The sequence below is a fragment of the Melospiza georgiana genome, chromosome 7 (genome assembly GCF_028018845.1).
Source record: "Melospiza georgiana isolate bMelGeo1 chromosome 7, bMelGeo1.pri, whole genome shotgun sequence".
Taxonomy (NCBI): Eukaryota; Metazoa; Chordata; class Aves; order Passeriformes; family Passerellidae; genus Melospiza; species Melospiza georgiana.
The window spans coordinates 40,503,584-40,525,719 of record NC_080436.1 but is presented as its reverse complement, the minus strand read 5'-3'; the positions used below and the strand labels follow the sequence as shown (position 1 = coordinate 40,525,719).

General features: G+C 49.6%; 1 protein-coding gene across 2 annotated transcripts in view; it reads left to right on the top strand.

Annotated features, from left to right (window-relative positions):
• Positions 1–22,136, top strand: part of ACVR1 (activin A receptor type 1) — a 44,728-nt gene that overhangs the window by 5,476 nt on the left and 17,116 nt on the right. Inside the window, exons 1-3 of one of the 2 annotated variants that reach the window (XM_058028190.1) lie at positions 16,797–16,834; positions 20,815–20,888; positions 21,453–21,719. In XM_058028190.1, the coding sequence (XP_057884173.1) occupies positions 16,812–16,834; positions 20,815–20,888; positions 21,453–21,719 (364 nt within the window). In that variant the 5' untranslated portion in view covers positions 16,797–16,811. Of the gene's footprint in view, positions 1–16,796; positions 16,835–20,814; positions 20,889–21,452; positions 21,720–22,136 lie in introns of those variants that run through there. The other variant, XM_058028191.1, reaches the window with a different exon arrangement.

The window sequence follows — 22,136 nt, the reverse complement described above, 5'->3', positions numbered from 1 at the left end:
AGTAGTCCCGCTGCTCCTTCTCCCCGTGCTGTTCTTTATCCTGTTCCGGCGTCTCTGGCCGTGAGATGCACTGGATAAGGCATTCATTTGGTTCAAGCTTAGTCTGCCTCTGCCAGGTTATTTGTAACCCAGTTAATTCCCAGGTATTTTTCTTGTGCTGGTGCTAAGGAGGGATTTCTGCGGCTATGGGTGGCTGAGCAGATGCAGAGCAGTGTTAGTGAAGGCCGGTGCCTTGCTTGCTTGGTGTGCCTGGGAGCTGCTGTGCGCTGATCCCCCGGGAGAGACCCGCAGGTCTCCTTGCTGCTGACCGGCTCTTGGCTCTGCTGTGACGCCAGCCTGTGCTCGGACACGCGTCTGTGGGGTCCCACACGCCTGCCTGCGCTCCCTTCTCTGCAGGACGGTGACGGCCGCGGCCAGCCCGTCCCCGAGCTGCCGCACACGGCGCCAGAGCCGCCCGCGCTGCCCGGCCCGCCGGGCTGGTGTCCTGTGCTCTCAGGCGCTGTGCAACGCCAGGTACAGGAGATAGATGAGAGTGACATCTCCCTAGGAACAAATGTAAAATTAAACAAAATGTGTGTTTGTGTTAGTCAGCCTAAACCAGACGGTGCTATTTAGGGCCCTCCATTGCAATAAACTTGTCTCTTGTATTTGTGTGGGAGGACTGCAACAATTAAAGTAATTTTCAGACTGAATTTTAAAAGTGAAAACAAAATGAAAAGGTAATGGTTTGGTTTAAGAGAATATCAATTGTATCATATTATGTTATAATACTCTTATGTTACAGAAGAGATAGGTGATACGCTGCACGTTGGTTATTGGTAAAAGCTGTGTCCATGCTGCGGGTCCGCACTGCACATTAAAACTCTTCTTGACTTCATAAGGAGTAATTTTATTTTTTTTTAATCCATTTAATTGCAGCCCTCACTGCTGCTGGAGAGTAAACTGCTTGCTGCAGCTGCAGTTGTGGGTAGCAGTCTGCTAAAACATCGACTTTGATGGCATGGGCTGGGCAAATCCCAGGCTGGAGTGATAAACAACATAGAGAATAAAAATTTTCCATTCTCCAGAAGTTGCTGAATAGAACTTAAAGACTAACTGGCAATAGAGATATAAAAGTATGTGCACAGGATGATAAATGTGAGTGGAACCAGTGGGGAAAAAAGAGGAAAAAAAGGACAATTCCAGCTGATTTCAGAATCAGGAGGATGATTTGGCAGTGGAGTTTGTGGCAGTCAATCTTGTAGGATCACAGTGTGTTCTACTTCTCATTTTCTGTTGTCAGAGCAAAAACATGTACAACTTTGTAGTGCACCAGTCTGAGTGTTATACTCTCCTTAGGAGTGGAATTACAATAAGTTGTGCATTAAAAAAAAAGGCTATTTTTAATTTGACTTGTAAATACTAGCTCAAGTTAAATGATAAGAAAGAGCATTTGAGATGTACCCTTAGCGCATGAAAAAAATACTGATCCCTGTGAATTAAAAAAAACCTACCACAAAACAGAGGGGTGTGTTCTCTTGGGGATTGTGATTACAATAGAAAAAGAAATGCTTTTAAAAAATAGGAAATTCTTTTCTAGATGTGCATTCTTACGTATTGAGCATTGATCTAAGTATTTTATTCCACTTGACCTTTATTTTTGGACTGAGTTGCAAAACCTGTCTAGATCCTGAGTCTGAATGAAATGATGATGATGAAAAGTGCCATGCAAGCACCTTTTTACTCAAGCCGTGTTCCTTCTTAGGGGTGGCTAGGTGTGTACGTGGTGTGGGACCATCTCTGCTTATCTCTGTGCTCGGGAGGTAGCCCAGGGTCTCACTTTGATGTCTTGTTCCTCTCCCTTTAGCCCAGTAGGGCAGCGCTTTGTGCCCAGACCAGCTCGCAAACGCCCGTCTGTGAGAGCAGAGGTGCATCTTTGTGGTTGGGATCAAGGTTAAACCCTTTGAGTCTTGGCTGTCCTCCAGCTTCTTTGCATAATTTGAACCCGTCTCTGTCCAGAAAGAAGCATTCAAGTTATTTCAAGTCACTGGGATAGAAGAAAAGCTGCACCTCAGAGGCTGCTCAGCAAGGTGGGCTGTGCTGCCCCACCTCGGGTCTCCAGGCCGTGTGCTGCGATGGCGTGGCTGCTGGCTTCCTTGCCCTTTCCTCTGTGTCTGTTCTCCTGGGTCCTGCCCTTGAGCCTGTGCACTTCTTCAGTTCTTCAGCAACTCCTTGGCATGGCTTTTGCTCTCCCACATTAGCTGCTTGTCAGTTGGGCCTTTACAAATGTGCCAGAAATGCCACGTAGACACTTTTGTGTGTGTTTGTGGACCTGGCACGTTTGCATCAACCTCCAGTGGAGAATAATCTGAGTAACATGTCCCAGCTTGCTGAAACAATAGGGTGTTTTTTCTGTCTTGGTGTAGGTATTTTACACATTTGTAAGACTCGTGTCATACCCCTAAAGCAAACCTGGGCATGGTTGTTCTGCAAAACCTGTTCTAAAATCTGAACCTGTTTATTCCCTTCCCTCCAAACAGCTTCCTTATGACACAAGTAATATTTTGACAAATGAGTGAATCAATATGTTCCTAAATTATGGAAATAAAAACCTAAACACCATCAGAAGTCTGAAAGAAATACGTTATTTCCATGCCTGATGCAAAAGTGACATGTTTTAATGACTGGAAAAGTCCTTGACTTCATCTTTTTGGTTGGGATTTGATCCTGGACGTTGTTTAGGCATTCAAAGAAAATATGTATTGGACTTTCATGTGGAACAGTGTCCAGGATTTTGAGGGAACTTTGACTTGTTTCTCCATTAGGAGAGCCAGAATGCCATGCAGTGAGGAGCCAGAACAGCAAACTGGATTTTGAAGCTCAGTTTTCTTACACAGTTCCTGGCATCTCTGGTGGGGAATTGGTGTTCCTGAGGCTGCAGTGCAGTTTTATGCCTTCTGTAACAAAGGATCTGTGAGGAGTAAAACCTACTTTATTTCCAGTCTGGGGATTTGTAAAACTTTGACATGCAGCCCAATTATAATTATGTTGGTTTAGTTCCCAAAGTGGACGCTCTTTATTCTAAAAGAGGCCCTACTGTGTGCAACCAGGAGCATTGAAGGCCCTGAAGTGTTAGTGTTTGAATGGTTTTGGCTTAGCTTTAAAATAAATATCTAGTGGATATGGAGCTCTGGGGAGCGGACTAAAGCAAATGGAAAAGGTGAATTAACTGGAAGCTGTTCCGCAAGGCTGGGTCCATAGAGCCGCAGCACAGCGCGCAGTGGCAGATGGAGGCCGAAAAAAGGCATTTTGAGCCTGATGTGAAGTAGGTGCAGTTCAGAGGCCGCTGTTCCTGTGCACGGGGTTCTGTCACCATTGCTCTTGCTCTGCAGCATCAGTCCTGTGTGGCCCCAGCAAGTTCCCGTGACAGCCTGCGCTGCTCTGTGAGGAACAGTGAGAACCGTTCCTGGCAGCTTTGGAAAGTCTGCCGTGTTTGTCTCCTGGGACTTGATGGCTCTTTTGAGACCTGCGTGAGAACATCAACAGGTTCCCTCCTTGAAGACAGAGATTCACAGTTTTCCTGTCTGTGATGGAAATCTGGAAAGAGGAGCATGTGCCCTTCTTCAGGGGTGTGTGTGCCACTGGGTGACTGAGCAAAACAAATTGGCAAATCCTTGTTTTCCTGGGCAGGGAAGGAGCCTCACGCAGAGCTTTTGGCTGCCTGCTGGTAGGAATTCACATGCCTGTGAGCTGAAAGTGGCCCTGGCTCTGGGGCTGCAAGGTCTGTGGGGTGAAGAGCCGCTGTGCTGGCAGTGAAGGTGGTTTCTGCTGTAGGGTCTCCTGAAGGAGAGTTCTGCAGAACCAAGATGGTGTTTGGCCCCCATTGCAGGTACAAGTAACCAGGGGCGCAGTGTGAAGCAGGGGCACTCAGGGACCCTGTGGGACTCCATCAGAGGAGGGGATGGCAAAGGGCCAGGCATGTGGCCAGGTGTCTCTGACAGAGTGTTGCTGCTGTCAGCTCACAAGTGGTGCTGTTCACCTCTGCACATGCTTCTCGTCCTGAGAGTGTGGATGAAACAGTGCCTGGAAACGTGTCAGTGGGGCCTAGGGTGGGCTGCCTTGCTCTGGTGACCACAGCTCGCTGTCATTGTGGCAAGGTCCTTGCTGGCAAGTCAGGAGAAGTGTGATGGCAAAGGGTTGCTGTGTCTGCCGTGGGATGGCCTTGCCTGAGGAGTTCCCGGGGGCACTGTGCCCCTGTCTCACAGGCTGGGACTGTGGTTTTGCAGCTGTTCCCTGTGGGCAGTGCCAGGGCTCTGCTCCGGCTGTGGGGCTGGAGAGCACAGCCCTTGGTCCCTGCGCTGCTGGCACCCTCCCTGGGGGGATTCAGGGCACCCCGAGGGGCACTGCTCACTCGGCCCAGCCTGAGTGCGCCTGCACGAGGCTTGTTCTGAGCTGCTGCCCAGCGTGGGCACCAAGGGATGTGAACCAGACCAAAGCCACAAACAGCCTGCAAATGAAGCCTCTGAGGGGTCGGTGTGCCAGCAGGGGGAAAGGATACCAAATGCGGGGCTTTTTCTCCAAGTTCTGAAATAGTCTTCCAAAAATCTTTGGGCTTTTTGACATGATTGATCTTGTTTCAGTTCCACAGGTGTGTTGGGTTGTATGTGAAAAAGGGTTTCTTCTGAACTTGAGTTCATTAAGGCATGTAATTAAAAAATGAATGTTGGACGAGCCAGAAGCACTTGCATGTCATAATTGTTTGAAAGACGCCTGTGAGTGTGTTAGCTGACAGCTTGGTGCAGCTTGCAGGTTTTACCCAAATTGTGCTTAGGACCACAGCTGGAGGAGTAAAGTGCTTAATGTGTTACCTTCTTTTTGGGAGATGATTATGGGTCTTGAGTAGCTACTGTGTCAAGAAGCAAACCAAGGCCAAAGAAAGAGGCTTGTATGGCCAATATGAGTTAGAGCTGAGCATGAAGGTGGGGTTTCTGGTGTAATAGTTGGTCAGTTTCTTAGACACCAAGGAAATATTTGAGTATCTGATCTTACAGGGAGATTCTGTTGATCCTCTGATCTTGAAAGGCTACTTTCTTACAAAACAAACAAACAACCAACCCTTGAGGAGCGTGTCTTCTCTGTTGAAGTAACTTAAAATGTTTAAATACAGTAAAGGAACATAGTAAATGTTTTCCATATAAAACATGCAAAAAAAAAAAAGCATCTGATTTAATTCTGAATTATGAACTAGCAAGCTAAAACTTAGACTAAATTAGACTTTGAACAAATCTTTTTGGAAAGATTTGAGGAATTCATGAAGTTTTCATTGCTGAGCTGACTCTCCCCTGAAAGTTGTGAAGAAACAGATGGCACCTTTGGGGTTGTGTGTCTGGAGTATAAAAGTTAAAATTACTTTAAATGGCTGAACTGTTTTGGGTTTACTTTAATTTGTATTTTTGTTTACTTGTTTTTCATGAAACCCCACAGTAAATACTAAATAAAGTTTGTTAAATGCTGAGCCCAGCTGCATCATGAGGAGGGTTTAGAGGTGGTTAAACACTCCCTCCCATCTAACAGGTCAGAGATCTCCGAGGGTGTTTGTCGTGGCAGTGTGTGGGCTGGTGGGGAAGAATCAAAACAAATGTATCCTTCTCCATTAAAAAAATGGGGACCTGAGTTTCTGAGTGTTGGAATAGAGGGATGGAGAGGGAAATGGTCTTTAAAGACTATTTAGTTAGTCTTACCAAGATGTTCATTTGTCTTCAACAACAATTAAACCCTTCTTACAAAAGAACAAAAATAGGTACAAAATCAGATCTAAAATTGGTTATTTAAGTTGTTCTCAACTTCCTGACTTAAATCACCTTGATCAACTTGGAAGCATTTAACGCCACACCAAAACCTGAAATGAATATTCCACCCATACCAATGTAAAATGCTGTTTTGAAAATTTCAGGTAACCAGGTAAAATTCCAAGTGTGTGGATTGTGGGGAAATTTTTTGTTTTGTTTGTTAAACTTTGAATTTTGAATCATTATGGTCACATAATCACTCGGTTGGGTTTATTTTTCATTTCTGTAGCTGTTTTTATCCTGGTAGTAGTCCCAGGAAAGTTCCACTCCAGGTACATCCCTGCCCCAGTGGAGTGAAATGCTGCCAGCGGTGCTGAAGTGAGTGAGTGTGGTGCTCCTTGCTGGGAGCAGCCTGTGCAGCCTGGCTGGATTTTCGGGTGGCCAGGGGTTGCTTTCTGCCAGGGAGCCGTGCAGACCTGCAGAGAGCTCTGGCTTGTCCAGCGCTCCCTAGAATTGCTGGTTTGGCAACTCTGCCCCTGGGAGGTTTACCACAGAATCATTTTGAAGCTGTTTGATTTCTTTGTAGCCCTGCTGTGGGAACTCGGTGTTTTTGGGGTTTTTCTGTGGCTTGTTCTGCCTGCTCCAAGCTGGTGCTGCTGGTAGCTCTGTCACGGTGCAGTGACATCTCAGGCTTTTGCAGGGCTGACAGCAGAGCTGTTCAAACATCTCTCACCCTCTCCTCCTCACTGCTGGCAGGTGGGCTGATGCTGTGCTGTTTGGTCAAATACAGACCATGGAGCAGAGCCTCTGCTTGGGATTTGTGTTCCCAGCAGTTTGCAGACAGGACCTGCCTTGTGCTCCAGGCTTACCCGTGGTGCTGAGAGGAGCCTGCCTGCCCCTGGGTGTGTGGAGGTGGGACAGTGGCAGGGCTCCAGAGCACTGAGTGCTGCAGGGACATAGGGGGTTTATTGCTGGTCAGGGAGGTAATGTGCAGTTGCAGGTCCAAAAATAGGTGTCTCTGAGCAGCTGCTCCTCTGAGCAGAGGAGTCATCTCTTAGCAGAGTTCTTGGCTAAAGCTCAGTTGTTAGTAGTAGGGTTGCTTGCAGCAGTGTGTTTGTATCAGTAGCTCAGTGTTGACTGGTGTCTAGCAACCCTCGTCTTCCCCAAATGATCACTTTCAGGAGCTTGGAGTGAGTGGAAATGATCGTGGTGTTAAGAATGGGAACAGAAAAAGAGACAAGATCGAAGTGCTTTTCTTGGTTAAGTAGTTCAGTGGTGTAACTTGTGTAGGTAGCTGCAGTTCAGTTTCCTGCATGGTCATGCAATGGGTATTGGGAGAATGCTGCTGCAGTGCTCTTGGGGTTCAGGGAAGTGCTAGGCAGAGCAGATTTTGTTTGACTGCATAAATATCTCTTAATGAGAAACAAACCTGACCAATAACCAAGTTCACACAATAGCGACTCACTGGCTTTAGCTTCAAAGTCTGCTTGCCCACGTTGTGATTAGCTTTGCTCTGGGAAGCCATAGAGATTGTTAGATGATCTGTCCTGAAAATGGTGAGAGGCACAACGCGGGAAGTCCTTGCCATCAGCCCTCAGTGGGAAAGCTCTGGTACAAAGGAACTCAGTCTCGTCCGTGTTTGTGGTGAATGTTCCCAAAGGGCTGTGCACATCAGTGGGGGCGACTTCTGTTTTTACCAGCTCATACTGTCAAGTGAGTTAATATTATTCAGTCAGTTCTGGGGGTTTTGGAGATGATTTAGTAATTTTTTTTTCAGCCTACTGTCAGAAAAATAATGTATTGAAAGCATTGGTAGAGAATTTGTTTATTCAGCTCAGATCTGCTTGTTTGCTGGCACTGCTCAGCTTCCTTTGGAGTGCCTGGCTGCTGCAGGGCAGGCTGGGGACCCGCAGAGAGGGGACAGGGGCTGGGCGGGCCAAGTGTCATTGCTGCTGAGTACTATTGCTGTGAGTTAATCCTGCTTTTCAGAGGGAAATGGCTAATATGTGAGTAGGTGCCTTGTGAACAAGCAACAGCTGGGTGCAAAGCAAAAATCTGCTAAAACATGACTAATTTCTGAGTGTTGCACAGAGTTTCTGTCTGTATTCAGCAGCAAATTACCATTTTGAGCTTATGCTGCTGTTGCTTCACTGGAGGTGGCATGAGCTGTGTGTTTGAACTGATGGTCATTGCTATGAGACTGTCAAAGCATTGGTACAATGGGAGGTCGGCTCTCTGTCCTTCCACTTGCAACACGGCCGATTCCGTTCAACGAGAACTATTTTAATTGGGTTCCACTCTGTGTTATGTTAAAACTCTGATGCTAGGCACAGAAACCCGTGACACTTGTTTTGTTTGTTCCTGAAAACATACACTTCACTCTGCTTTGGCCATTCAAATTGGTTTTGCATGATTGTCAGCTGGAAATAATGCTGCGATTGGCAGCAGCATGGCAGCTTCCTGCAGCCCGGACCAGCAGCGGGGTAACTGCTCCAGGGGGGCTGGGAAATGGGAATTCCTGCTCCGAGAGCGTTGGTTGCTTAGCAGGCAGCACAGCAGCGTGGCCTTGGGGCAGGGCTGTCCCAGCACCCCGGCTGGCCTTGGCGGGCAGCTGGGGACACGGAGCTGTGTGCCCGCGGAGGAGAGGGGCACGGCGGAGCCGGGCTGCTCAGGAGAGCATCTCGGCCACCCTGGGAACAGGGAGCTGTGTGCCCGCGGAGGAGAGGGGCACGGCGGAGCTGGGCTGCTCGGGAGAGCATCTCAGCCACCCTGGCCTGGCCCTGCTGTCCCTGAGCACCGAGCTGGCCTTGGCGGGCAGCTGGGGACACGGAGCTGTGTGCCCGCGGAGGAGAGGGGCACAGCAGAGCTGGGCTGCTCGGGAGAACATCTCAGCCACCCTGGCCTGGCCCTGCTGTCCCTGAGCACCGAGCTGGCCTTGGCAGGCAGCTGGGGACAGGGAGCTGTGTGCCAGCGGTGGAGAGGGGCACAGCAGAGCTGGGCTGCTCGGGAGAGCATCTCGGCCACCCTGGGGACACGGAGCTGTGTGCCCGCGGAGGAGAGGGGCATGGCGGAGCTGGGCTACTCTGGAGATCATCTCGGCCTGGCCCTGCTGTCCCTGAGCACTGAGCTGGCCTTGGCGGGCAGCTGGGGACATGGAGCTGTGTGCCAGCAGAGGAGAGGGGCGCAGCAGAGCTGGGCTGCTCGGGAGAGCACCTCGGCCACCCTGGGGACATGGAGCTGTGTGCCAGCAGAGGAGAGGGGCACAGCAGAGCTGGGCTGCTCGGGAGAGCACCTCGGCCACCCTGGCCTGGCCCTGCTGTCCCCAATCACCAGCTGGGCTGGGGCAGCTGTGTGTGAGGCCAGGAGCACCAGCAGCCGCGGGGCAGAGGGAGAGCAGAGCTCGGGTGCTGAGCCTGGCGTGTGTAACTGCAGTGGGATGGCTGGTTAGAAAATAACCAGTAGTCATGACTTCTGTTAATTAACTACTAAGAGTTAAATAAATGTTGTTGGAAAAACTAGTCTGTGTTTATTTGGCACGTCTCTCTCCAGCTGAGGCTGGTGCTAGTTGGTACACGCTCCACTGCTGAGCCTGTCTGCAGCGTGGTTTTATGTTTTCCATCTGTATTGATTTTCATGATTCATTGACCATGATCTAAGCAAAAAGCACACTTAAATGACACTGGAGACAGCTGTCTGTTAAAGTAGGACCTTTGTGTAGTCTGAAATGGCGCCAGGTTTTTCTTCCATTACTTTATCAAGTAACACACAAAAGTAATATTCTTTGTTTAATTTCCTTTTCTAGGTCACTGGTATGTCACCTCTCTTTTGTGCAAGGAGCAGATGGTAAATTCTTACTCTAAACTTTCCTATCGGTTTTGCTCCTGTTATTTTTCTGATAATCATTTGAGGTTATTCTGAAATGAAAGGGGCCTTACATTGTGTTTGGGAGGCTCTGTGAAGGAATCAGTTCTCCCTGTGGAGCTGTTTAGAAGGTACATGTGGGAAGTTCAGATAAAAGCAGAAACGTATAAAGCTTGGGAAGCTGATGTGTAGCTTTTTTCAGTTATAATCTGTCTCTCTCTGTATGGCAGGCTGAAGTTCCAGATGCTGTTTTGGCTTGGAGATAGTGGATAGGGGAAAAATAAGCATTCTAATGTTAACAGAGTCAGCCTGTCTGGATCTGAGCTGACAGGAAGAGGGAGAGATAAAGCCTTCATTAATGGTGTGAGCAGTGCTGAGGAGCCCGGGCTGTCCCTGGAAAGCAGTCCTGGGCTGGCAGTGCCCCATGCCAGCTGTGGGGCCACCACCGTGGCACTGAGCTCTGCCTTCAGCGGGGGCAGCGGGCTTGCTCCGGGTGTGCGTCCCCCTTCTCCTGGTGCAAGTCAATTCTTACCCCTCCTGGCGTCCTGCTTGCCCTCAGCAGCTGCCCCTGGGTTTGGGGGATGCAGAGCTGAGGGGCTGTTGGTCAAACGTGCTTTTGGGGTCAGGTGGCTCTATGGCTCTTACTGCGTTGGGCCTCTGTCTTGGAGCACCAGTGGGTTTGCTGAAGCTTGTCCCTGCCCGGAGCTCCATTTATTGGGAGTTGCAGAGTGGTTTGGACATCTGTAAGCTGGATTTCTTCTGGAGGAGACTAGGCTGCAAGCCCTGTTCCTGGTGTATGGCAAATGTGCTCTGTCCTGAAACGTGGGCGTCAAGTTCTCAGCCTCTGCTGGGCAGCTTGGAGCCATGTGTGGTAGCACCTTCCAGTGAGGGGACCCAGGTCAATCCACTCTGAAGTAAGAGTGCTGAAATGCATGTTAGGAGTACATGTGGTGGCCAGAAAAGGGATTTCCTGGGTTAGTCCATAACTCTAATCCATTTTCTCTGTTATATTAAATGCATGAATATACTGTGTCCTGTGTCTTTCATACCTGTTTGTCCTGTCAGGCTTATTTCCAAAATGTATGAGTAGATTATTTTTAATTAATCACTGAAGTTCTGCTGACTTCCTCCTTAATCTTTGCTTTTTCCCCTCTTTCATTACTGAGTCTAGGCAGTAGCAGTTTCTGGTCAATGGCCCATCCCCATCTTTCCCACAGTGGTGTAGAGTCCTTTGGGGCTTTCTGGCCTCAGAGAGCAGCTCTGGTGAGAATGCTCACTCCACTTGCCTCAGTGCTGTAGAGCTGAAAGGGAATAATGCTGGCACTGACTCATCTGAGGGACTCGGGAGCTGAGCTGCTGCAGTCCTGCTGGTAGATGAGGTCTTGGCTGTTTGCTGCTTACAGCTGGGATAAGCTCGTCCTCACCAGCTTGTGTAAGTTACTGGAACCAGGGTGCGAGGGAGCAGGGGGAGCTGCTGTGTGTTGGTGTAGCACAGTAAGGGATCCTTGGAACGTGTTCAGTGTTGGCCAGCTGGACGTGTGTGCCAGCACAGGCCAGGACTGCAATGGTTTAACCCTTTTTGGCCTTGTTTTTGTCTCAGAAGTGGGAATACACGCCTGGAGCTGGCTGCCTGACCAGCTGTGATCGTGTATGCATTACCTGATGTCCCAGAAATGCCATCCTTAGAAATCCCAGTGGACTGGGATGGGCAGGGCATGTCAGAATAAAGGGCCTGTTGCATGTTCGGTGCAGGAAGATGCAGAAAGGGAGTCTGGGTGTGGGAGACTGCTCTGCCTACCTTTGTGCTGCTCGCATTCCTCACTCGGGCCCGCAGGCAGCCGTGGGGTGTCTTGCTCATGTGGTTCATGACTCAAGCCAAGCCCAGATGTTTTCATGCCTGGTCTGGCCTATTTTCTGAGAATAATTTTGGATGCCTCAGTCCATTTTATTGTGGTTTTCTTAGTGTCTAGTCCAGCTGAAGTTCAGATGGTTCCTGGCCTAACTGCATGCTCAGAGGCAGACATGGCAGCTTCTGCTTTCTCTCTGCAGCTGTGTTCCTGCTAACTGCAGAGCACTCACAATTAGAACTGTGCTGGTGAGAACCTGGGGTAGAGTTTTGCTGCTGCTTTTTGAGTGGAAAGCTTTAGAGCATGAAACCCAGAAGAGTCTGTCTTGTGGCCAGAAGATGAGTGAAAATGCTAAAGGTTTCTGTGAAGTCAGATCTGGCCTTGTTGACCAACCTGGCTTTCCATTTCCACTGAGCAGTGAGTGATAGGGACACGGAAACCTTTTTATTCTGACTGTTGGTCCTTTCCTTCAGCATTATCTGGCTGACAGATTGATGACAGTTACTATCCAGAGTATCCAAAATTTATTTCCTCATGCCTTTGACAGTGCTTTAGTGCTTCTTGACCCTTTGTAGGAACAGTTTGTATAGCAGGTTGTTTGTGGGAAGTACATTTACTCCTTTAACTTGAGTTTTCCTCTGAGGAAAATGGTTTGATGTTGTTTGAAAAAGAGTGGAATGGTCTGTGTGTGAGCAGGAGCTGCCTTGTGTGCTATTCAGAATGATCCCTTCCTCCATCACAGCCCATGGGTGAGGAGGGCTGTTGGCCCAAAGCATGTTTGGGTGCTGACTGTGTTCAGGAGCAGTTGCTGAAGGTGGGCTTTGACTCGGTGTCCTCGTGTGTCACATTCCCAGTGGTGGCTGGGTGCTCTGTGTGGAGATGTGGGACCTTGGAAATAGCCCCTGGGTATGTGTCACGAGCTCCCTGGAATGGTGAGAGTGGCCTTGTTCCCAGCTGCTGAGAGGTGTGGTCCCAAAGGAGAGCTCTAGCTCTCATTGTGCTTCACATCTGCACCTCTGTGTAAGTGTGTGAGGTCAGCCTTGGGAGTTTAGCTTTAAATAGGGATGAGACTGGCTGCTTTTGGCTTCTGCAGCAATTAAACCAAAACCCTGTATGAATCCATGGAATGGTTTTCAGAAGATCTGTGAGTACAGTCAGGTTTGGCAAGGCCATGTGAGATGTATGAGTTTGACAGCATATAGCTAAATAGGTGGGAAGGGAATATTTTAAACAGCTCCGGAAAGAAGAGTCAGAATTGTGTATAATTGTGACACATTTGGTGTTTGGAGAGGTGACCAGGTGCCTGATAACTGGACTGAGGGGTGCATAGCAGGCAGGGATGGACATCATTTGGGACGGTGATGGGGAGCTCCTGTACAGGGGGAACACAAGGGTTTGCCTGAGAGCTCAGAGTAGACAGAGCTGTACCAGCAGCTGAGGAATGCCAGGACAAAGTGATTTGTAAAGTTCTGGAGCTGTTTTAGGCCTGAATGTTAGAGGGATCAGTGTCCCAGGTGAGACTGCCACAGGTAAGATGTGAGTGGAACAGAGACCTTTGTGGAGGTTGGGGTACCTTGTGAAGCCTCAGATGAGAAAGGGGGACAGCTTGCAGGATGCCTTGAGGGAGAGGATCATGGTGGAGGGAGAGAACTGGGTAAAGCTGAGAACTGCAGCACTGACGGTAATGTTGCTGATGTGGGAAGAACAGAAATACCACTGGAAGGTTCAAGATGGAGAAAAGCCTGAGCTGGTCTCACCTTACTGTCTTCTTCAAGCCAGCTTCGGGTTGCATTCCCCTTGCCAGCGAGTGCCCCTCACTGTTGATGCTGGGTTTCACGAGGCTCTGTACACCCCTGCTGCTGGGTGTTCGTCTGCACAGCTGGGAGAGGGGAGCCTGAGCAGCACCAGGGCCAGAGCAGCACCTGCTTTGTTTGTAGCTTGGATTTAAGAGCAGAATCATGTGGCTCCTGCCTGTCCAAACAGGCAAGACCAAACTGTACAACAGTACTGCTAAAATTCTGGGGTGGTCTAGTATAATCTCTGAAGATTTGACTTTCTTATGCAGCAAGGTGTTTCCTTCTTCTTGGGATTGCTAATCACATTCAGTTTTCTGGACTCCAGAGTAATGGTTAATGAAATGCTCTGCTGAGAGGAAATGCTTTTTCATGACATGTGCCTATGGAGTGTCAGGAGCTGCTCTTCTCAGTCCGATTGCTCTATAAATGTTGGTTAATTTTCTTTGGCTGGCTGAGGCTAGGAGCAGTTGAGCTGTAAGTGGGGTGCAGAATGAACACCTGACTTTGCCATGTCCCTTAACCTTTCCGACTTTGTAGCAGCCCATCACTCCTGAAGAATGCTGCTCTAATGCCAGTTTAATCCCCCAGCAGTGAGCTGGAGGTGTGAAGCCAGGCTCTCTTGTCTCTCCTCGGTACCCCTGCCATGTGCTGTGTTCCTCTGTGCCTTTCCTGCCCCTGCCCTGCTCAGGTTTATAGATTTATGTATATACACAAATAAAAATATGTATATGTCTATAGTATTTCCAGCTTTGATGGGTCTGTGTTAACTAGTGGATGTGTTTGTTGAGTCATGCTACCATTGTGTTATTCTGACAGTGCAATGAAATGGATTTAAAAAAAAAAAGTTTTGGCTAATTTTTTTTAAAATACCCCCAGCTGTACTCAGGGTAGGGTGCTTGGGCTAAAGGGCAGAAGTAGAATATTCTGGCGGTGATGACGCTGTGAAAATAACTCTGGAGGTGCAGGTTTCCCCAGGGTAAATCTGTGAAATCTCTCTGGGATTATTGATGTGCAAATGAGGGTCCTCGCTGGAGTGAGATATCAGCACAGCTGAGGGGTCACCTGGGGAGTGAGGGAGCGCCTTCACCTCAGCCGGAGTTTGGCTCTGAATGATTGGCCTGATAGCGTCAGGGACTGCGAATAAAAAGCATTTGCACTTCTCTAGGTCCCTGCATGTGTGAAAACGCTGAGACTGTAGGGAGATGCTGCTTAATTAATGCGTTTGTAGGAACAGGCCGACGTAGTTATCTTGCAGCAGGGTGTGCCCCAGTGAGAGATGGTCTCTAAAGGTGCACATCATCAGACCCAGGCTTCTCTGCAACCCAGAATAAAGAAATGAGTTTTTAAAATTTGTGTAAAGAAAAACTGGGAAAAGCAGGAAAAAAACCGCAGCCTTTTTTTTTTTTTTTAAGGGAAAAAATAGGACTTTTGTTGGTGATAACCAAGCCAAAGATTTGTTTTTGGAAATGTTTGTTTTGGTTGGCTGGAGTGTTCTGCAGAAACTCTGAGCAGGCAAGCTCTGTAATATTTAACCAGTTACTAAAAAGCATTTGAAGATGATTAGCAGTCAGTGATCTCATTGGGGCTGTGAGTTCCTTGCAGAGATTGTGGCGCAGCTCTGGGGCAGAGCCATGTTTGTTTGGAGAGCAGGGGGTGCTGCAGGCCCTGCGGGTTCCTCGGGGCTGCCGCTGGGTTCTCTCTGCAGGGCGGTGGCTCTGGGGACGGGAGCCGGGTCCCAATGGCACCGGGGACGGGAGCCGTGTCCTGGTGGCACTGGGGACGGGAGCCGTGTCCCAATGGCACTGGGGACGGGAGCCGTGTCCCAATGGCACCATGTCCTGGGGACGGGAGCCGTGTCCCAATGGCACCGGGGACGGGAGCCGTGTCCCAATGGCACCGGGGATGGGAGCCATGTCCTGGTGGCTCTGGGGATGGGAGCCATGTCCCAATGGCACTGGGGACGGGAGCCGTGTCCCAATGGCACCATGTCCTGGGGACGGGAGCCGTGTCCCAATGGCACCGGGGACGGGAGCCGTGTCCTGGTGGCTCTGGGGACGGGAGCCATGTCCCAATGGCACTGGGGACGGGAGCTGTGTCCCTATGGCACCGTGTCCTGGGGACGGGAGCCGTGTCCTGGTGGCACTGGGGACGGGAGCTGTGTTTGTTTGTATGTGAAATGTGTGAGAAGCCACAGTAATTCATCTGAGTGTCTTGAGCAGACAGATACCTGTGCACACCTGGTTGGTGTGAGGTGAAACTGAACCTGAGCATTCCCCTGAGCAGCTCACGGGCCTGCAAAGCCCCGGTGTTCCTTGCCTGTACAGCAAGGAAATGTGTGTAGCATAATAAAATAACACCTTTGTTTGTATGTGAAATGTGTGAGAAGCCACAGTAATTCATCTGAGTGTCTTGAGCAGATACCTGTGTGCGCCTGGTTCGTGTGAGGTGAAACCGAACCCGAGCATTTCCCTGAGCATTCCCCTGAGCAGCTCACGGCCTGCAAACCCGCCGTGCTCATCGTGTGCTGCCTCTTGCCCAGGTGGAGCTGCACACCTCGCTGTGCAGGTGCCCCCGGTGGTGCCCTGGTGAGTGAGCCACAGCCAGGGATCGGTGAAGGAGGGTTTTCAAGCGATGCTGCCGAGCACGGGCTCTGCAGGGGAAGGCTGTTCCACAGGGCAATGCTAATCCTTGGCAGCTGCCTCCTGGTGAAGTTATTTACCCCGCAAAGCAACAAATGATATGGAAAGATACACGTGTCTTCAAAGGCTCTGGGAAGCTGCAGATCAATTTAAAAGTGTCTGCGCTTGCTTCATTGTTTGAGTAAGCCAGTTGTCAGTGGGTTGCCCTGTGCTGATGCAATACCTACACACAGCCTGAGCTTTACACTGGGGCAAATGCTTTCTGCCTCCTGCAGCCGCTGGGAGGTTCTGCTGCCCACATGGAATCTCTGAATGGTTTGTGTTGGAAAAGCCCTCTACCATCATGAAGTCAAATCATTCTTCCAGCAGTGGCAAGGACGCTGTTAACCCAGTGTGCCACATCTGCACAACTTCTAAATCCCTCCAGGGATGGGGACTCCACCACTGCCCTGGACAGTGCCAGGCAGCCTGTGCCAAGGCTGGACAACCCTTTCTGTGAAGGAATTTTCCCCATTATGCAACCTGAACTTCCGCTGGTACAGCTTGATGCTGTATTCTCTTGTCCTGTCCCTGTTCCCTGGGAGCAGGCTGTTTTTATTTCTAAATTACACTCGTGCTTTGCTGCCTTTTTTTTTTCTTACAAGAACCAAGGGATTGGCTCTTCATCAATGTGTCAGAGTTACTGACTAGGAGAAACTTGCAGGACACTTTGCACTGTGTAGTTGCCTTTCGTGTAGTGTTTTCATTCTTACTCAGCAGTGCTGCGATTTTACTTTGTACATGAGTACAGAAGAGCCAGTATCCCATCTTTCACTCTTTCTGCATTGTGGTCACTCAAATCTGAGACATTTGGTCTTTCTGGGTGGCACTTTGACACATTTTTGGAGCTGCAAAGCATGGATGTGTGCCTTGTGCATTTGCAGGTGGGTACCAAATGGAGTTGGTGGCTGGTTTCCATCTTCTGAATTCTTGCAACCAGGTTTAGACCATAAGAAAGGGCTGCCCAAGGTTGTCGCTGTCTGATGCAAGGAATGCCTTTGTGGGGCTGCTTAGGGGCTGCACCTCCTTTGTGTGAGATTCAATTAAGGAGCAAGCTGTGAATTATTGCCTTTAAATGCACATTTCTCCTTCTGAAGACACGGCTGTGGATGAATTCAGCTCGTGTGTGGCTGTTGTGGATGGCACAAGTGTGATCCAGTATTATGGATGTTTTCTTTTGATAGGAATCTGGTGAGGTACATGCAAAATATGTACAGCCCTTGGGCTCTTGGCTGGGGGCCACTGGGTCTGTCAGCGATATCTGGGTGCTTCTGATCTCATCTGGCAAGTCTGAGTGCTCTCATGTTCATGTTCCCATGTCTGTGTCATATGGAGATGAAACGCAGCCTGAGGTTCCTGAGCTAATGGCTCAGTGTCTGCTGTGGTCTGTGCTCAGCGCTGGCTCCGGGGACTCCAGGCCCCTTCCCGGCAGCCAGTGCCTGCAGGCTCCTTGTGGTGTCTCAGGTAGTCTGGACTGGTTCTTCTCTGCCCGACAGCCCCAGCACAGCACTTCAGCCCACGCTGCTCTAAGGCCACACAGGAATGATTTGGCAGGACACAGTTTTCTTAGGAGGAAAGGAGAGAGCAATATTAGCTGTGAAAGTGGAACAAGCACTGGGGTTTCAGGGTGGATTTTGCAGTGTTGGGACTTTATGACTACAGAGCATAAGGATTCTATAGACTCTGTTACCTGAACCAGTTATGTGTTCTATTGGTGTCTTCACCAAACATCTGATGGCTGTATCCCCGCATCCCGTACCTGGGATGGCTGGGTCCCTGCACTGGGATCCCTGCCCATGTTCCCAATGCCCTCTAGTGGCTCATGCTGCTGTGCTGCAGCTCAAATCAAATGGCAAAAGGAAAACACCTTTTGTGTATTTTTGCTGGTTGCCTGTTAATTCCTCTTCATTTATCTGGGTTAAATCCCAACTCTTCCCTTGGGAAAAAAGTTCTTGTGAATTCAGGTACCAGATTGTAACTGGACATCTCATGGATCTTTAAATCCACAGCAATTTTCTGTGGGTTTTTATTAAATAATGTTTTGTTCCTTACATTAAAATGTATATTTTCTTTCTCTCTAAACAAGCAGTAACTGAAAGGGGTGTGCTTGCTGGTGTCACTAGAACCAGACTTTGGTGCTTATGTACGTCCCTTAATTTCTTTGAAAAAGTAATATTTTTTAAGCAGTGAGAACAACACCTTTGAACTCATGCTCTCAAATAATTTTTGAGGGGAAATGAGTGTTTTGTAAAGGTCAGAGCCTCCCTCCCAGCTCCTTCCGTGCTCCAGTGTCCCAGCACAGCTGACCCGGTGTGGCTGGGCCGTGCCGAGGCCTGTGAGCCGAAATCCCGGAGTGTCCGGGGCTGCACGGACGTGGTGCAGCCCTTGGCTGGGTGTGGGGACACGGGCTGGGTGTGTTACAGGCTGCTGCACGTGTGCTCAGCTCTTCTCAGCAAAGGCACATGAGGTGTTCCTTGAGGACTTAGGGACAATGAACAGCTGGAAGAATGGCTTCATAGAAGTAGCGTTTAAATGGAAATATTGGGCTTTTTTCCTTGGGAGGACCATGCGTGGTGTGAAATGCATAATGCATAATGTGAAATGCAGTGTGGTTTGTTTGCCTCTTTGGGGGTCTGGGTCTGATTGCCATCCTCATCCTCCCTCTGACACATACAGGGCAGGGGCTTATGTGTACAGATATACTTGTGTATATTTGTTTCTTTGTTTTTGGTAACTCAGATAAACTGGCTGAAAAGACGCCAGGTAAGTCCATGCAGCTGACATGGTTTTCCTGGTGTTTGGGCTGGTGCGTGCTTGCAGTGGCTTCAGTCCCACGCTGTGGCCAGCTCCCGGTCCGTGTGCTCGGCCTCCTTCCCTGGGGAGCAGAGCTGGGCTCCTGCAGGGCCCTGCTGCTCCCCCTCAGCCGGCTGTGTCAGGACAGGGGCTGCAACGGCCATGGGAGGATGCCCTGGAGAGGGGGTTGAGGTGTGGGGGTCTGGGGGCTGCCCCAGGTGTGTCAGAGGTGGGGCAGCTCCCACCAGTGCAAAACAACCCATGCTGGTTTTACCTGGGCCAGCAGGGGCTGCAGCCCTGAGTGACCTGGAAGAGCTGCTGGTGCTGCTGGCTGAGCTCTGAGGCTGCCCAGCAGTGCTGAGCTCACGTTTTGTGTTTTTGAAGCGCCTTTTCCTTGAGCTGGGTGTCCCTGCTGTGTGAAGGGCTCTCCAGAGGGACCTGTCCCTGCTGGGATGCCCTGGGGCGCTCCCCCGCTCCCATCCCTGCAGCCCCTGGGCTGGCTTTGGCTCTGGAGCGCCCTGTGTGCAAAGGAGGAGGGCAGGGGCCAGAGCCAGCCCTGTCTGGGCCTGCAGAGTGGGCAGGCACAGGGCCAGGGCTGCTCCGGGCTGTTGTGCCCAAGGCGGGGCAGGGATGCCAGCGCCGGCCCCTCGGAGCTCATCTGGGCACTGGGCTGCTGATGGTTCCTAGGGATAGCTCTGCTCTGCTTCACACTGCCTCCGTGGATGGCTCCTGCTGTTTAACTCTGTCTGATCGTGTTCCCAGCATAACTGTGCTGGGTCAGGTATCACCAGGGTTACAGGTGCCTTGGTGCATCCAGGACAAGGGGGAAAAGCTTCCTTGGGGAATGGGTCTTTGGAAGGGAGAGTGTCATTCTGGGAGGTGAGGTGGTCAGCCCTGCCTGGGCCTTTCTGTGAAGGTGAACACTGAGTACTTGGGTCAGAAATCTCTGATCATTTTAACTGATGACGAATCAATTACTGGAAATAAATACAGAAGTAATGGCTTGGCTTTCATCACTGAGCACTTAAGAAGTGCTGATGATTTGAAAAGGCACAACAGAAGAGATCTGAAAGGAAAATGACAATATCAGATTTATTTTCAATTTTCATCTGCTTCAATTAGAATTCAATCTGAAAAATGAAGCCAAATACCTGCACATGAGGAGCATTTTGTTCCGTATGACTAGGCCAGAGAGTATCTGCAGGAATCAACCAGCACAGGAATGACAAACCATTCTGAGTCACCTGCCCTGTCTGTTGGGCTAAATCCTAAGAAACTGCAGAAGAGTTTCTTTTCAGAGGCCTTGTTGCACAGTAGAAAGTGGAGTAAAGAGTGGTCTGTATTTCCGTGTAAAGACCAAGTTTCATGGCAAAGATTGGAAATACAAAGGTAAATTCACTCCTTTATTTCCTGTTTTAGAGGGAGCATGTGCCTCTGCTTTATGCTGGAATCAGCCAGGATTGTTGCACAAGGTGTTGTTACCTGTCTTCAGCAGCAGGGAACTGGGCTTGGACCATCAAAAGGAAAATCCTGGGAGAGGCAACTTAAACTGGGAAATTGCTCTTCACAGAGCAGCATCTTCCTTAAATACATCTCAATCTTTTTCTTGCCATCCAGCAATGGGTTTTGCTGGTTAATAGAAGTGATTGAGTTTTCTGCTGAAGATCTTTTCTGTTTCCCCTCCAAGCCCAGATAATACAGTTTTACAGATCACCTTCTCAGTTTAACAATAATTTAACTTTCTAGGAACTGGTTTAAAGAATGTATCATTGATATTACATGCCTGCTTGGTACTGGAGAGTTCATATTTCCCTACGACAAACCTCTGTACCTACATGGTAGTTGCATGTGATGTCTCTGTGAATCTAAAAAGATATTGCAGTAAATGCATGGATTTAATAAGTGAAGGAAATTATTTAGGAAACAAGACAGAGTTAAAAAGGAGTCCAGTCAACGTTGGGTTGTGTTTCGTGTAAGGAACTGGTGTAAGGCTAAGCACTGCTTTTGGGGTGGTTGCCCTTTTGGACAGCCGTGGAAGCATACATAACTCTCGTGTCTCTCCTTTCTGCAGCTCCAGGGTGGTTGATGGAGTTATGATTCTCCCTGTACTGATGGTGATGGCGTTCCCATCTCCGAGCTGGCAAGGTGAGTGTTGTGTGGGGTCAGAATTTCCAGTGTGGTGCTTGGTAACTCTTCCATGATTGCTCCAGTGAGCCATTGGCTTTGGAAAGTGACCTCTGTAACTGATTTACATAGCTGCGTGCACGTGAAGCTTTTGTGACGTGCAGTGTGTTTAAGGTTTGCCTCAGAAAAAGGAAATAGTATTTCCACTGCCATGGAAAGGAAGGAATGGTTCATTTCAAGATGTCTTGGATGTTCTGAGACATGAGTCCCTGAAAGACGTGTACTCGCCACTTCACAAGCAGCCTTTGGAAACCATCGAGTAAAGGCTTTCTGGGAGTCACATAGTTTTCTCAGTTTTACAATTTAACTTACTTGAGAGAGATCTTTGTGTCTGCTGTGGCATATCTTTGTCACGCTGAAATAGCTGAATTACAATGGTTACCTCCTACTTAGTGGTTCTTCAGCACTACCTGAAAACAACATCACTTCCCTTAAGCAGATTTTATTGTCTTATGATTTTGTTAGCTCAGACTGAAGCTGTGAAGAGCAGGATGATGATTTTTCCTGGGCCCTTCCCTTTTGCAGACGATGAACGGAAGCTCAAGATGGTGCCCTACGAGTGTGTGTGTGAAGGCATCTCCTGTGGGAACGGGGACCGGTGCCAAGGCCAGCGCTGCTTTGCTTCCCTGAGCATTAATGACGGGGCCAAGGTCTACCAGAAGGGCTGCTTCCAGGTCTATGAGCAACGGAAAATGACCTGCAAAACACCCCCGTCCCCCAACCAGGCCGTGGAGTGCTGCCAGGGGCACCTGTGCAACATGAACATCACTGCCCAGCTGCCCTCCTCCAAAGGTGAGAGCTGAGTTTGAGAAACAGGGGGGCTGGCCCTGATCTGTGCTGGGAGAGGGATGGCTCCAGTGCTGGCTGAAGGGAGGCACAGGGTGCCTTTGTGCCCTGGTCCCCACCCTGGGGCTGCTGGCACATCCCTGATGCCCTCGGGTGCCCTGCTCTGTGTGGCTGGGGCAGTGAGGGCTTACCCTGTGGGGTTGGGGTCAGGATGGAGGCACTGCCTGTGAGGAGTGGCTCAGTGCAGTGGGGGCTGTGCTGTTCCACAGGGAGTGCATCATCCTCCATGCAGGTGTGCTCACATCTGGCTGTGGCACAGCCTCTCTGTCACGCTGGGTGGGCACTGAGGTTGGCTTGGTGTCAGTGCTGATGGGCTTAAAGACTTTCTCTGGGAATCTGCAAAATTATTTTTTCTCTCTTTTC